General features: G+C 53.3%; 1 protein-coding gene across 1 annotated transcript in view; it reads left to right on the forward strand.

Moving 5' to 3' along the window:
• LOC112627419 (E3 ubiquitin-protein ligase HERC2-like) overlaps positions 1-11,539 on the forward strand; it is a 213,049-nt gene extending 201,510 nt beyond the window's left edge. The window contains exons 66-73 of the mRNA XM_025389651.1: positions 1,013-1,096; positions 5,122-5,263; positions 5,418-5,612; positions 6,743-6,855; positions 7,480-7,670; positions 8,596-8,701; positions 8,990-9,202; positions 10,545-11,539. Coding sequence (XP_025245436.1) covers positions 1,013-1,096; positions 5,122-5,263; positions 5,418-5,612; positions 6,743-6,855; positions 7,480-7,670; positions 8,596-8,701; positions 8,990-9,202; positions 10,545-10,817 — 1,317 coding nt within the window. The 3' untranslated portion in view covers positions 10,818-11,539. The remainder of the gene's footprint in view (positions 1-1,012; positions 1,097-5,121; positions 5,264-5,417; positions 5,613-6,742; positions 6,856-7,479; positions 7,671-8,595; positions 8,702-8,989; positions 9,203-10,544) is intronic.
• Positions 11,540-16,177: the final 4,638 nt, after the last annotated feature.

The following is a 16,177-nucleotide window of genomic DNA, read 5'->3' on the forward strand; positions in this document are numbered from 1 at the left end:
ACTACTCCCGGTCCAGAGCACCAAAAGGGACTCTCCAGGAAGGTGGGCGGGCTGGTGACTGGGAGGAGAGGGGAGTGCTTCTGTGGAGGGGGAGCTCCCCTGGGGTCCAGGCAGGGCCCGTGGGAGCAGGATGAGTCTGGGCTGTGCAAGAGGCGTGGGGCTGAGGTGCCTCCAGGATGCCTGTTCCGGGTCTCCTCTGGCGCTTAGGGCCCTCACCTCCTGCCTTGGAGCAGCTTGGAGTTCTTAGCCTTTGAACTGGGCAAGGGCTCAGCCTCCACTGAAGGACCCTTGCGCTCCCACAGCCCACCCCTAACTGAAAGAAGGCACGATTGGCCACTTGGCCAAGAGAGCTGAGACCCCTGCTGACCTGTCTCCTCCCTTTCCATTGTCACGGCTGCTTGCTGTATCCTGCACCCTTTCCCCATGGGCACGGCCGACCTGTTCCCACCTGGGGAAAGGCTGGGTCCTCACTGTGGCGCTCATGTTTGACCACGCCCTGCTGTCTTCTCCCTGGGCGCTCCCAATTTCTTTCAGTGTGTTCACAGCCAGGACCTCTGGTTGGCTCTACGGCGCTCCCTGGCCCTGTGGCTGCTGTGTGGCAGTCAGTGGTTTAACATCAGTCCCTGTCAGTGGTGGACTTAATGTTTGGCAGGGAAATCTTGACTTCGAGACCTGAGTCAGAGCAGGTGCTCGCCAGGCCCAGCCCTCCCTGTTCTGCACCCTGCATGTGCTGGGCTCTTCCAGCCTCTGGCACGCTGGTGGGTGGAGGTAGTTTCCTGAGGGACCTGCCTCTTGCCTGGCCATTGGCACTGCCTGCCCTGACTTCTGTCCCTGTGCGCTTCAGTGCCAGCCTGGTCCCCTGCACCCTCACAGCTTGAGAAAAGGGAGCTGGCAGTTTTCTGTTCTTAAGGTCTTCTTCAAATCAGATCTTAAACAAAACTATGTCATGATTTCTCCAGGAGTGATGCTTTCTGTATCAGATTCTAAATTTTGTCTGTTTGATGTGTTTTAGGAGGCAGCTTTCCGAAAAGTAGTGCAAGCAACCATGGTGCGCGATCGTCAGCACGGTCCCGTGGTGGAGCTGAACCGCATCCAGGTAGCGCATGAAGAGACATGTCCTGTGCTTTTCTTGTGGCCTGACAGCCTTAGAAGTGATGCTTTCGTGGGTGCCTGGGCTGGGACGAGAGCGCTGGTAGCCTGCCATCCCGTGCACCCCAACTTTAAAGAGCAGGTGCCACCTTCCTTTTTGTGGGCTTCCTGTATGTGATGTGCTGGGCCTTCCAGGAATGTCGGTGTGTTCCTTTATATAGAAGTAATGAAGATTTATATCAGATAGTCCAAAAGCACAAACACAGGTCAGCAAGAATGGGGAAGATAAAATCAGCCCTCTTCCCACTGCATGGTGATAACCGCTGCTGTTACATTGGGAGGTGTGTGTCTGTTTGTTACAGCCAAAGCAGGATCACTGCCTTTTAAAATTTGCTGCGCTCCTCCCTGCCATGGAATAGGGCTGTGGGGCTGCTTGTGTTTGGCAGCTGCCTGCAGCCTGCTCCTCTCTTGCAGAGGTGTGTCCTGGTTTACTCTGTTAGATTTCTCTGATGGTGCTAGGGGGCCATGCCCACTTTTCTGTGGTACAGGCAGGGCTATCTGGGTGTGTCTTCAGTTGCCCCTTTTGTTAAGTTCTGAGAAGTGGAGTGGGTCACAGGCCCAGTGATAGTTTGATGATACATCCGATTATAGGTTGTAACAGTTCATGCTCCCACTATCCTCACACCCTCCCCGCACTGGTAGTTTTCTTTGCCAGTGTCATAGGCCAGAGTTACTAATATGTCTCATGGGTAGTGGTCAAAGAAACGACTGGTAGACCGTTTGTAACTTTATACTGCTTCAAGTCTACATAAACTCACAGTTACAAACAAAGAGGAGCCTCAGCCCCTGATGATGATAGCATGCAGAACTTGACATTTAATGCTCAAATGAAACTGGCCTCGTCTCTTGGATCAGACACAGAGAGCCACGAAGAACACATTCTTTGTTCCTGTACCTTTGTATTAGCACATGATTTTTACCCTGATGTTGATTATATGACTAGAAATTGTTTCAGAGTTATATTTGGGGGCATGTTGGATTAAGACACCAGACTCTTGTCCTTTGTTGGACAGCTCATGTGACCACATTGATGGAACTGGTCTCTTCACTGACGTCAGAGTGTTTAATGCTAAACTGTATGTCAGTCATGTCCTCAAATAAATAGTTTAACTAGGTTCATAAAAAAGCTTTTATTTCCCTACGTTGGATGATCGCCTCAGCTTACTGTGCATCATAAACATTACAGCTTGTAAGAAAGGCCAGCCGATGGCTTCTGCATTGTCTAACCCCAGCGATTGAGTACATCTCAACTTGCACCTCCCTCAAAACCGCATGCAGGCGTTTTGGGCCAGGGGCTCTCAGGGTGGGTGTTCAAGCCCCCTATTCAAGCCTGGGGGGCTCTGAGCATCAGCGAAGCTTTGATAAACTAGGATGCAGGTTAGGCACCCTTATTTCTGTCTTTGTATCATCTGAAATTTTTGAGAAGTCATTACATGCTGAACGCCTCTTTCCTATGCATCTTGCTATCCCCAGCTTGTGTTACAAAAATGTTCATTCAGTATGCAATTGAAAAAACAAACTGGGTAAATGGCAAACAAATTTATATTAGTCCTTCTGGCCACGCGTGGTGGCTCATGCCTGTAATCCCAGCACTTTGGGAGGCTGACGTGGATGGATTGCTTGAGCCTAGGAGTTTGAGACCAGCCTGGGCAACATGGTGAAACCCCGTCTCTACAAAAAGTACAAAAATTAGCCTGGTGTGGTGGTGGGTGCCTGTAGTCCCAGCTATTCAGAAGGCTGAGGCAGGGAGATCGCTTGAGCCTGGGAGGCAGAGGTTGTAGTGAGCCGAGATCATACTGGTGTATTCCAGTCTGGGCGACAGAGCTAGACACTGTCTCAAAGCAAACAAAAAACAACTTATATCAGGCCTTTTTTTCTTTTTTTTTTTGAGACAGAGTCTCGCTCTGTCGCCCAGGCTAGAGTGCAGTGCAGTGGTGCGATCTCGGCTCACTGCAACCTCCACCTCCCGGGCTCAAGCGATTCTCCTGCCTCAGCCTCCCAAGAAGCTGAGATTACAGGCGTGTGCCACCACGCCTGGCTAATTTTTTTTTGTATTTTTAGTAGAGACAGGGTTTCACCATGTTGGCCAGGCTGGTCCCGAACTCCTGACCTCAGGTGATCCACTCGCCTTGGCCTCCCAAAGTGCTGGTATTATAGGCGTGAGCCGCCACGCCCGGCATCAGGCCTTCCTAAGAATCAGATAAACACCCTTCAGCCTAGTGTGCAATGTGGATTGACGTCTGGGGGCTGCTGTGGCTCAGCCACAGCCCCGGGTGCCATGGATGGCTCCTTCCCGTTCAGGGTAGCATGCCCCTCCCGAAGAGAGGAAATTTTCTACACGTGTGGAAATAGAAGTGATTTTCTGCCCAAAAATGAACATGGAGAAAAACATTCTATGAATTCAAGGTGTGCACAGGACACCAGCACGGAGCCAGGAAGGCTGCACAGGCACCTCCGTCCCGCCACCCCACGGCTGTGACGATGCGCTCAGGGGCCTCCCGAGGGGATGCCATGGGAGGGACTCTCGCAGCTGTCTGTGGAAAGTTTCGGAGACGCCAGAACACAGATCATCTTACTGGAGGGTTTTGTTTGTTGGGAATTTTATTTAGTTTTATAGCAGGATCTGAACGTCAGTACCTAAAAACTTTTTTACACTTAAAAATGTATTACAGAATTATTAGATGCACATTTCTGAAAATTTAGGGACTTCAGATTAAAGACAGTTAAAATCGTGTGTTTCTATTGAGCAGAGAAAGTGCTGTCCCACAGGAGCCTGTCTCCTTCCAGGATCATGGCTGCTGTTTTCTGCAGCCTCTGAGCGCAGACAGCCTCTACCAGTGGGTGCTGTCGCGGAGAAGAGGCGGCTTTGGGGAGCTGGGTGCACCTGTCCTGTCACACGGCTGCCGTGACGTAGGACATGTCCTGTTATTTTCTTGTAGCCCAGTCTCCTCTGGGCATGATGGAGCCTTAAAAAGCTGCTGCGAGTTTCCAGGAACTCACATCTGTGAACACCTAGCCGAGTGTGTGGCACGCAGACAAGTTCATTCTACAGGCAGCTGTGGCTTCTGTCTGTCTTCTTGTATTTTTAGTCTTGGTTTATGGCAGCCTGGGCTGTAAGTGGTTTAAACTCAACTTTATGTGAGCTAAAGATAAAGAGAGTTTCACTGGAGGAGTCATCAAAATACATTCTCAGGACCATTTTTTCTTCAATTTTTCTTTTTGACATGCTTCCAGACTGGGCTTCTCAGATGATTCTGACGCACAGCCTCGGCCACTCGCCCTCCGATGCCCCGAGGTCCTGCCTTGATGTCTGGGAATTGGAGTCCCCTGAGCCTTTGGAAATTGTAGCTTAGGATGAGAAGGATGGGCAGCGAGAGTGACTGCCTGTGTTGGGGAGGCTGAGTGGCCCCGAGGCTTGGAAGTGGGATTGGTGGAAGTGGATGGGTGGAAGTGGATATGGGAAAGGCCTGGTCCCAGCCGAGGTACTCACTGTATCTGCTTCAGTCTCAGGGGCATTGGGTTGAATCTTTGAGTGCCGGGAGTCTGTTCTGATCTGCTGGGAGAGCTGCTTTTGGAGTTCCTGGTGTCTTATTTCCTGAGGTCATGGCAAGATGGTGAAGTGGTGGCAGTGCATAGGGTGTGAGAATGGTCCATGCCAAGGTGATGCTGCTAGGCCGCAGCTGTAGACGTGGTGGTAGTGTGTGTCATGTTGGAAGGTGTGTTTGTTCAGACACACTAGTCCTAGGGGCTGCTGGGCATATCACTGGCGACATGCCCAATGGGGTGAGGGCAGCGGTCTCGGGTGTTCAGAGTCGAGTGCCCTGGATGGCGGGGTCTGCAAGCAGGTGCGTGACCAGGGAGGGGCCCATGCACAGTGCCTCCTCCTCATGCACTCGCCAGCTCCGCGTGTCCCCGGCTGTGTGTTTCCTGCTGCGGCAGCGGCCTCACGCTTGCTTACTTTCTCCTCTCCAGGTCAAACGATCAAGGAGCAAAGGTGGGCTGGCTGGCCCCGACGGCACCAAGTCTGTCTTTGGGCAGATGTGTGCTAAGATGAGCTCCTTTGGTCCCGACAGCCTCCTCCTTCCTCACCGTGTCTGGAAGGTCAAGTTTGTGGGTGAGAACTTGCTGGGCGCGCTGGAGCACCTGTATCCCCGGCAGTGGCCGCCTGAGCCCACGGGGAGCACAGAGGCCACATGGTGCGGGAGTGTTGGGGGGTCTTCACACAGGACTGTGTGAGGGGACTCCGAGTGACTGCTTCTCCCCTGCAGGTGAATCTGTGGATGACTGTGGGGGTGGCTACAGTGAGTCCATAGCTGAGATCTGTGAGGAGCTGCAGAACGGACTCACACCCCTGCTGATCGTGACACCCAATGGGAGGGATGAGTCTGGGGCCAACCGAGACTGCTACCTGCTCAGCCCGGCCGCCAGAGCACCTGTGCACAGCAGCATGTTCCGCTTCCTGGGTGAGCTTCTCGGCCGCTTGAACTGGGTTGCTGTGCCCTGTGCCTGCTCTTGAGTTAAAGTGTACCGTCTGTTTGAGGAGTGACAGTAGATATATCTTGAATATCTGCTTTTAGTTTTTGAGACTAAAAGCTAATAAAATGTTACCAATAAAAATGACTTTTAGAGCCAGGCGCAGGTGGCTCACGCCTATAAGCCTAGCACTTTGGGAGGCTGAGGCTGGTGGATTGCCTGAGGTCAGGAGTTCGAGACCAGCCTGACCAGTATGGTGAAACCTTGTCTCTACTAAAAATACAAAAAAAAAAAGTAGCTGGCTGTGGTGGCATGCACCTGTAGTCCCAGCTACTCAGGAGGGTGAGGCAGGAGAATTGCTTGAACCCAGGAGGCAGAGGTTGCAGTGAGCTGAGATCGTGCCACTGCACTCCACCCTGGGCGACACTCCGTATCCACAAAAAAAAAAAAAAAGAAAAGACTTTTCATGTTGATCATGCATTTCACCAACATTATGGAAGCGAACAAGGTGTGCTGTTGACTTCCGTGCCTAGCATTGAGGGCCTGACGGTGGTGGACCGTTGGAAGCTCTGTGCATAGTTACAGGCACTGGCAGAGCCAGCAGGCCCTGGCCACATGCTGAGGACTGGAGACTGCCTTGAGCACTCAGAAAATGTGAGATTCTGTTTCTGCATCTTCAATGTTTATCTGAGACTTGGGATCAGAGAGGGGTGAGGTCTTCACCATTGGCCAGTCCCTCCCTCCTGTCCCACTGAGGGTGTGCGTCCCACCACAGCCAGCACCTCCTGGGCAGGGCTGTAGCTCCCTGGAGGACACTCCTGTGGGGAAGTTCCAGCTCTTTGCTGTCAGAAGAAGAAGAATTGGCCTCTGTGTGGCTTAAACTAATGTGTGTGCAGAAGGGATGTGAAGAGTTAGAGGCTTATAGGCACCAAAGGAAATGATAGATGTAGAGGAGGACAGATGGTCTTGAGGAAGGGCCTAGACCTATGATTTGGGTGTTACTGCTTCAGAAGGTTCTGAGGCCTCAGTGTGGAGCTGCTGCCAGTGGCGTGTGTGAGTGAACGGGAAGTTTTGTCATCCTTTTCAAGTATCCTCTGTCACTTGTGTCCTGAATGATCAGGTGTGCTGCTGGGCATTGCCATCCGAACCGGGAGTCCCCTAAGCCTCAACCTCGCTGAACCTGTCTGGAAGCAGCTGGCTGGGATGAGCCTCACCATCGCGGACCTCAGTGAGGTAACTCCCTGGGGCGGCAGGCGGGGCCTCTGGGGTCTTGTTAACAGGCACAGTCTGTTCTGCGGGTCTGGTCAGGCTGTGAACTCTGGCCTAACTTGGTGCCCAGGTGACGCAGAGGCTCCTGGCTGTGGGCCATCTTTGAGTAGCAAAAAAAATAGATCATCTGCTTTCTGGTGTTTTGTAACGTACACTGTCTTGTCAGATAAGGAAGCTCACTGCCTCCCCTGTGAAGAAGCTGAGCTTTTGGGAAGCCGGGGGGCCGCAAGTCAGGCTTGCACAGGAGGCTGTGTCCTGGGGCGACCACAGCCAGCTCATCCCTTGTGGCTGTGTCGTGCCTCGGCTGCAGGACGGGAATCCTTGCTAGCCAGTTGCTGTAACTTTCTCAGTGGTTAGTTTTAAGCACTTGACTGAACTGTGAATTCTTTGTTCAGCTCCTTGGATGAAGTACTCTCTCGTTGCTCCTCTTCTGTCTTGGTGTGTGCTGTGTACTTGCAGCCTCGAGATGCACTTGAGGCTGACCCCGGCTCCTGCTTGACAGAGTGTGCTGGGTGGACTGGGATCTGGGGTGGAGACGAGCCCTGAGTCGACACATGGACACATGGGCTTTCTTTTTCTCCTTAAAAGGTTGATAAAGATTTTATTCCTGGACTCATGTACATCCGAGACAATGAAGCCACCTCGGAGGAGTTTGAGGCCATGAGCCTGCCCTTCACGGTGCCGAGCGCCAGCGGCCAGGACATCCAGCTGAGCTCCAAGCACACGCACATCACCCTGGACAACCGCGCGGAGTACGTGCGGCTGGCGATAAACTACAGGTTGGTGGTCATCTGTCTCTGTTGCATTGACACAGGTAGCAAAAGTAGCAGAAAATGGTTGCATGGACGTGTGTTTTTAGGAGTGTCGTCCACAGTACAGTAATGGATTTGGCTGCAACTATTGCTGATCTGTGGGTGTGAAGCTTATTCTGTGATCAGGGTCGGTGTTCATTACTCCTAGCTCTAACCAGAATACCAAGATCAACAAAATCCACCCATTTGGGTCACTGCACCTGAGGAGGCCGTAGTTTTTGCCCTGTGTGCTTTCTTTGTTGGCTTCCTTGGGACAGGGCTGGGTCTGGGGCTGTCTCGACCCCCTCCAGGCTGCTTGAGTGACACAGAGCAGCCTTTGCCAGGTGTCCAGGTGTGACTGTGCACAGGCCTTTGGGCGCCGTGATTCAGGCTTGGCAGGTCATTACCACCACCCACAGTTTCCACTGCTTGTCTCATGTCCCCTGGAAGCACCTGAGAGTGTCTGGATGAGGCCCCATGTGGTGGGTGTGCCCTGTGGGCTCTGGTGGGGGTAGTCCTGGCAGGTGTCCTGGGTGGTGCTGTCCCCCGTATCGTGTCTGCTGTGGGTCAGCATGGTGTCTCGGGCCTGTGGCGGGTGCGTGTCTTTCCCCTCTTGGTGCTGGCTTCTCCTGGGGTATCCGGTGGATACTGAGAGTGGTGGCTTGGGGTGTGCGTAGCTGTGGGTGGTCATTAGGCTGTACCCCATCTGCCGGACGAGATGAGCCGAGTGTCGAGTGTCGGGAGAAGTTCTGCAGTGCTGAGCTGCTAAGCATGCTCATGCCATCTGGAGCTGGTGCTCTGTCCTCCCAGCTGGGAAGTGTGCGGCCGCAGTGCTGCGTGCCAAGGATTGGTGTGAGCAGAACAAAGTCAGTGTCACCGAAGACAGAAGTGTAAAGTGAGCTTTTTCTTCCAGACTCCATGAATTTGATGAGCAGGTGGCTGCTGTTCGGGAAGGGATGGCCCGCGTTGTGCCTGTCCCCCTCCTCTCACTGTTCACCGGCTACGAACTGGAGACGATGGTATGCCGACCCCCAGGTGGGGCTGCCCTGCAGCTGCCTTTGCCTGCTGACCCACAAATCAGTGACAGTAGTTCAGAGTCAGAGCCTTGCCCTGTGTGTTGACTGAAGGGAGTGCACTCTGAGCGCGTCCCTCCACCCGCCCGCAGGAGGCTGTACGCGGGCCCACCCGGAGCCCCCAGACCTTTCCCTGCCCCAAACAGGCCTTGGTGTAGAGAGGGAGCGTGATGGAGTCTTGCGGAAATGCCAGGTGGGAAGCATCACACGGCCCTGACGGACATCCTCCTGCAGGTGTGTGGCAGCCCTGACATCCCCCTGCATCTGCTCAAGTCGGTGGCCACCTACAAAGGCATCGAGCCTTCCGCATCGCTGATCCAGTGGTTCTGGGAGGTGATGGAGTCCTTCTCCAACACAGAGCGCTCGCTCTTCCTTCGCTTCGTCTGGGGCCGGACGAGGCTGCCCAGGACCATTGCCGACTTCCGGGGCCGAGACTTCGTCATCCAGGTAGGCTCCTGGCTGGGCTTGCCAGCCCTGGGCTGATGTCGGCCAATGGTGGCCAGGTCCTCACCCACGGTCCTGCAGCACATGGAAAAATGGGCCTCTTGTGTCTTCACAGAAATGAAAATGGAAAACATCCAACTTCTCTGATGGGAAGGCTCAAAATGTTATGATTATGTGTTTTGGGTATGATTACCTGTTTTTTAAAAATGTATCTGGCCGGCCGGGCGCGGTGGCTCAAGCCTGTAATCCCAGCACTTTGGGAGGCCGAGGCGGGTGGATCACGAGGTCAGGAGATCGAGACCATCCTGGCTAACATGGTGAAACCCCGTCTCTACTAAAAATACAAAAAACTAGCCGGGCGTGGTGGCGGGCGCCTGTAGTCCCAGCTACTCGGAGGCTGAGGCAGGAGAATGGCGTGAACCTGGGAGGCGGAGCTTGCAGTGAGCCGAGATCGCGCCACTGCACTCCAGCCTGGGTGACACAGCGCAAGACTCCGTCTCAAAAAAAAAAAAAAAAAAAATGTATCTGGCCATCCCCAGAATACACCACTGCTGTGTCAGCCCACTCTAGGTTTCAAACACACGCAAAGCACTCGCTCAGTTATCTGGTCGGATTAGGTGAGTCACTAAGTAACACGCTAGATGCTGAGAAAAATGAGGCTGCTTGTAGGATTGAGAACAAGGGTTTCGCTTTGGGTTCCAACTCTGTGGGCCAGTGGTCAGAAACAAGCTCGACGGACCTGCCGGGTCACTGAGAGGGGGTGGCCTGATGCCCTCGCTCTCTGTTGGGACCGTAACAGCAGTGCCTGGGTGGATGGATCGATAGGGTCCACTGTTCCCAGCATGTGCCCAGCAGAGCCTGACCTGCGTCTCTACCAGGGTTAGAAAAGTGGTCGTCTTTCAGGGTCACCTTGGAGAGCATGCATAGTTTATCTTAGAAGGTCAGTAATTCTTAGTTTTTGCCCATAATTCTTGCTGTTTCTTAGTATCTTAATCTGTAGTGGTCAAAGTTGGGCTGGTAGACTCGTGAGGAGCTCTTCCATGATCACGTGCCTGGCCCTCCGCCTGCCAGGCCTCCCCGGGCCCATAGGGGTGGTGTGGTCCTCGGGCCCTCTTCCCGGGATGACCGTAGAGAGCCGTCGTCTCCATAGTGAGGTGCTGTTTCTTACTCCAGGTTCTAGGAATTAGTTGCACCTTGTTACTCCTAAAGTTGGTTGGATTATGTTTTCTGCTGTTTTGTTCTTAGCAAAATACATGGTTTTGTGAGCACAAAGAGCCTAATGAGTACAGTAAAGTAGACTGCAGCCATGTTCAGCTTCTGATCACGTCATATTTCTGCTCAACAGGTGTTGGATAAATACAACCCTCCAGACCATTTCCTCCCTGAGTCCTACACCTGTTTCTTCTTGCTGAAGCTGCCCAGGTATTCCTGCAAGCAGGTGCTGGAGGAGAAGCTCAAGTACGCCATCCACTTCTGCAAGTCCATAGACACGGATGACTATGCTCGCATTGCGCTTACAGGAGAGCCGGCCGCCGACGACAGCAGCGATGATTCAGATAACGAGGATGTTGACTCCTTTGCTTCAGACTCTACGCAAGATTATTTAACAGGACACTAAGATGGGGAAACGTCCTTGTGAAATGAAAGCCTGAGCCAGGCGGCAGAGCGCTCGCTGCTGTGTAGACTGTAGGCTGCCTGGTGTGTCTGATGAGAAGCGTCTGTCCTCGAGCCAGGCGGGAGGAGGGGGTGGAGAGACTGACTGGCTGTGCTGGGAATGACAGTGGAAAGGTCCGCCTGTGCGCGTGGAACACCGTGGACGCTCGACTTCCAAGGGTCTTCTCACCCGTAATGCTGCATTACATGTAGGACTGTGTTTACACAGTGTGTAAATGTTTATATAAATACCGAATTGCAGCATCCCCAAAATGAATAAAGCCTTTTTACTTGTGGGTGCAATCGATTTTTTTCTTTCTCCTTTCTTTCAAGTGTCGTGAGTCGTCTTGATTGTATATTGGAAATAACTGTGTAACAAATCGTTATTATAAATATTTCAATTAATTTTACTCTGAATTTGTTTATTAAAAGCCTTTTGAACATGAAATGATCAGTATTACTTGAATGCATCCAGAGGATATTTAAACCAAAATGAAAAACCAGAAGGCCATTTGGTGTCCCCTCTCCCAGGTGTCCCCTTCTAGCATATGCATTATGTCATCTGAATTGAGGCCTTTCTGTGAACAGCATCATAACTTCTATCATGGAAAGTGTACTATATATAATGTTTGTGTCATGTATATGCCTAAATTTTAATTATCTATAAATAAAACATCTGTCATAAAAGTGTAGGCTGAGCTTTCTTAACCAGTTAGACTAGCACCAGGGGATATACTGCAACCAAAAAGTCAGTCAGTCCTTGATACAGCAGTAAGTGAGATTTCCGCCAAGTTTAGATTTTTTTTGATTACAGAAACCAAACTCAAGTCACAAAGAAGTGATTAGGAGAATGGAAGGTTCCAGGGGACCAGCTGGTGGCAGGGGCTGAAGGGCTCTGGAGCCTTCAGGGTTTCCTCCGACTTCCTCCCCAGTCCCATGTGTCTGCACAGCCTTAGCTTCTGCTTTCCTTGGCCTGGGCTGAGAGTCTTCGGTCCAGACAGCCGTGGTACACGGTTTGGGCTGCTTGTGTATGGCACACACTGGTGTCTGCAGAGGGCAGGACTGCGAACCGGCCGGGAGAGCTGAACAGTATCAGATTGAGGCGGAACCATGTGTTTCACGCTGGGAGACAGTTTATTCAGGGACACAATGTTCAGCACACACAAGATCCAAAGGGGTTTTTTTTTCTGGGAACCTTTCCAGGACAGAATTGGTAAATGCCAGGATTAGTCTATTTTCAGCTTAGCTCAAAACTTCCATAAGCTGTATGGTATTATTTTTGTTAATATCACCAACCCTTTTGTTGTCAGCTTTTGCGGCGTAACAGAATTGCCCCTGAAGTCGGTGAGAAGCAGCATTTCTCACTCGCGCGCCTGGCTGGGCTGGGCTGGGCTCGGCTCAGCTGAGGGGGCCTGGGCCTGCGGTGGGCTGGGCTCAGCTGAGGGGCCCTGGGCCTGCGGTGGGCTGGCCTCAGCTGAGGGGCTCTGGGCCTGCGGTGGGCTCGGCTCAGCTGAGGGGCTCTGGGCCTGCGGTTAGGAGCTGCCAGGCTTCACATCTCTCTTCTAGCTTCACATCTCTCTTCTGGCTTCAGGCGTGTGTGTCACGGTGGTGACACAGTTGTAAGAGGGCCCAGAGCTGCACTGTCCCCTCCACCCACTTTCCATTGGCCAACCCCCAAATCAGGCTGGCAAATGCCTTCTGCCTCTAGAACATGGGTTCTCAAAGTCCTGGCTGAGGACCCCTGGAGTTCCTGAGGCCTTTTCAGGGTGTCCAAGAGAGCCTCTCTCTCCTACTACATCTCTGTGAGGCCAAATTTTCTTCACCTCCTTCCACCAACACAGCTCACAATGTGGGCACGCACAAAGAAAAATGAGAATTCACCTGTCTCCTGTGAAAGGAAAGGAAAATCTCCACCTGCAAGCTCACTAGGCCAGAAAAAAAGGGTGAGCTTGGAAACAGTCACATGGGAAACTGCCTTTTCATTCTGTGCCTGAAGGACAATGTGAAGTCACAGCTCATTGCTCTGTAAGGGACTAGACACTAGAAATTGCCCGTACGCCCATTCCCAAACCAATGCATATTTGACTTCTTCCTCCACTCTAGGTTGACTTTATCTGACGTAAAGTGCAGATGTACTGAGCATGAGCCGAATTTGTAATTGACTCTTCCTCTGCCCCCTGCGAGTCAGCAAGCGCTCATCAAAGCCTCACGAGGATGTGCCCCACTTCTCTCATTTTTCCTACCCCCCCCTCCTTTTTATTCTTTCCTCCTTCCCCTCCTGCCATTTTCCCCTTTAAATATTGAAACCCTCAAAACTCTTTGGAAAAAGCCCCGGACACAGAGCCTACTGTGGCTTGTGTCTCTTTCCCTGGCACATCCTCAGCTGTGGCAAAATCAGCCTCTAAATGGATTGAGGCCTGTCTCAAACCCCAGTTTTTTTGTTTTGTTTTTTTTGAGATGGAGTCTTGCTCTGTCACCCAGGCTGGAGTGCAGTGGCACGATCTCCACTCACTGCAAGCTCCACCTCCTGGGTTCATGCCATTCTCCTGCCTCAGCCTCCCGAGCAGCTGGGACTACAGGCGCCCGCCGCCATGCCCAGCTATTTTTTTTGTATTTTTAGAAGAGACGGGGTTTCACCGTGTTAGTCAGGATGGTGTCGATCTCCTGACCTCGTGATCCGCCCGCCTCGGCCTCCCCAAGTGCTGGGATTGCAGGCTTGAGCCACTGCGCCCGGCCACTTTTTCTGGTTTACACTTCCATTAAGCCAGACAGTTAAAGAGGCTAATAAAAGTATTAATGCCATTCTCACTTTTTTTTTTTTTTGGAAAATAATTTTTCAAAATTGTGTCCATGTTAAGTCATGGGTTTGTTTTTATTTTAAATGTATTCAATATTTTAAATATTTTCATTAGTAATTCCCAATGTGATAGGTAAAACCCAGATGAAAATGATTGAGGATTGAGAGCTTTGCAGAGTATAAGAGTCCTGAGAGGGAAGCAGCTGCGCCAGAGGAGGCCGGCTGCAGGCACCAAGGCGGGGCCCCCATGCAGCTGCCTTGCGGGGCTGTCTCTGCTCTCTGCAGTTAGAAGCAACGGCGTGTGTTATGTTTTTCTGTTTGTTTGTTTTTCGAGACGGAGTCTCGCTCTGTTGCCCAGGCTGGAGTGCGGTGGCACCATCTTGGCTCACTGCAAGCTCCGCCTCCCGGGTTCACGCCATTCTGCTGCCTCAGCCTCCCGAGTAGCTGGGACTACAGGCGCTGCCACCACGACCAGCTAATTTTTTGTATTTTTAGTAGAGACGGGTTTTCACCGTGTTAGCCAGGATGGTCTCGATTTCCTGACCTCGTGATCCATCCGCCTCGGCCTCCCAAAGTGCTGGGATTACAGGTGTCTTGAGGCACCGCGCCCGGCCTTTATTTATTTATTTTTTTTAACTAAATACTGGAGGGCACTTCATTCCAATAAATAAAAAATAAATAAATAAATAAATATTAAAAGTTTTAAAAGGGTGGTAATTTTTATAGCCACAGCTTCTTCATTTTTGGACAAGAAGACCCTCTCGGACAGTTCCATGTCACCTTCAGTTTAACTTTTTACTCTCATCCAACTTCTGCGGCCTGAAGTTACATAGTTCACTTTGACAGATAAATGTGCGTAGCAGAAACCATTAAACTGTAGAAAAGACAGACGACCCATCTGTGCTAGGAGTGGAAACTTCAGTCACATTGTTTGGAAGCTCACCAGCACTGTGAATTGTGGATTAATTGGGTGGTTTCCTGTCTCATGTTTGCTTTTCTGCTGATAGAGGTGACAGTGGCTGCGCCCTTCTGACGTGCACGAAACTGCAAACGGCTTAGAGTTAGGAGAGCTTTACATGGTGGCCGACACCGTGGGCACCCTTAGCGTCTCCCACAGGAACTTCTGGTGGTGTCCGAATAGGGTCCCCGCGTTGTCCCCAGGGGCGGACTGCCTCCCTCCGGGACTTTCTCCTGAGCCGGTGGGCTGTGCCTTCTCCCCGCCTCTCGGGCATATCTTCGCGCACAGCCCGTGCGGCCTGGCCTGGCTCTGCGTCCCACGCTGCGGGTCCACAAGCGAGGCGGGATCGGCGCGAGTGCCCAGCCCGGGACAGCCCGGTGCAGGCGGCCACCCAGCAGGCGGGCCCTGGCGCGGAGGCAGGCGGGGTGGGCTGAGCGCGGGACCCTGCGCCGAGGCTTATCCAGGACCTCAGAAGGCGCTTTCCGGCGCTGCTGCCGCTGGAAGGCGTTTTGTGCTGGGCCCTGGCTGCGCCGGCTGCTGCCGCGGGCTGTTGGAGGAGGGGGAGGGGGCGGCCCCGCCGGGCGCACGTGCTGTTTCCGGTCTCAGCCAGAACGCGGCTCCGGCTCAGGTTTAACCAGGAATCCGCGAGCAGCGGAGAGAGCTTCGGGGCTCCGTGCACTGTGCGCTGTCTTGACTTGCCAAAGAAGAAACCAGGAAAACACCCAAACCGCGTTCGCCTCGACAAGAGAAGGGAGAAACCTGGGGTCTGCCCTTCCTTTAGAAAAGCCGAGGTTCACGGTGAGAGCCCCCCTGAGCGGCGCCGAGCTGAGCTAGCGGAGTGGGGAGGTCCCGGCGCCCCTGTGCTGAGGCCTCACGCCGGCTGCGCCCCGGGACCTCCGCGGGGGTTCGTCCGGCGCGCACAAGCGGGGTCTCCCGGGTTTCAAGCGGCCTCGGCGCCGGCGCCTCGTGACCCTGCCGGGCTCTCCCTCCCCGCGCGGCAGCGGAGCCCCGGCGCGCACAGCCCCTCCCTGCGCTCGCTGTTGCGGGCGGCCGTGGCGGTTCAGGCCTTTGGCGTCGCCGTGGTCGTGGGGAAATTCCCGTCGTGCGCTCAGTGCCCCCGCCCTGCTGTGCGCTCCCCGCTCCGCATGCCGGGCGGGGCCGGAGCCCGGGGACCGGAGGGTGGAGAGACCCTTGGGGACAACGAGGTCTCAGAGCACAGACGCTCAGCACTGCGGTGACACCCCGTGTCCCAGCCCGGGAGCCCGCGGGTGGAGCCGCTCAGCCTTGCTCTTGGCTTGGCCCAGTCTGGCAACTGGAGCCTTGGGTACAGCCTCCTCCTGGGCGAGGGAGTGACGGGCAGCACCCCCACCACATGCATGCCTCCCGGACCTCAGACACATGCGCACACACACCCCCCAACACACATGGACACACACACCTCCACACCCACACACACACCCACACCCCACACACACTTGCGCACACACACCCACACCACACACATGCACACATCCCCACACCCCACACACACATGCACACACACCCCCACACCCCACACACATGCACACAC

This window comes from Theropithecus gelada, chromosome 7a, assembly GCF_003255815.1.
Source record: "Theropithecus gelada isolate Dixy chromosome 7a, Tgel_1.0, whole genome shotgun sequence".
In the NCBI taxonomy this organism is placed as follows: domain Eukaryota; kingdom Metazoa; phylum Chordata; class Mammalia; order Primates; family Cercopithecidae; genus Theropithecus; species Theropithecus gelada.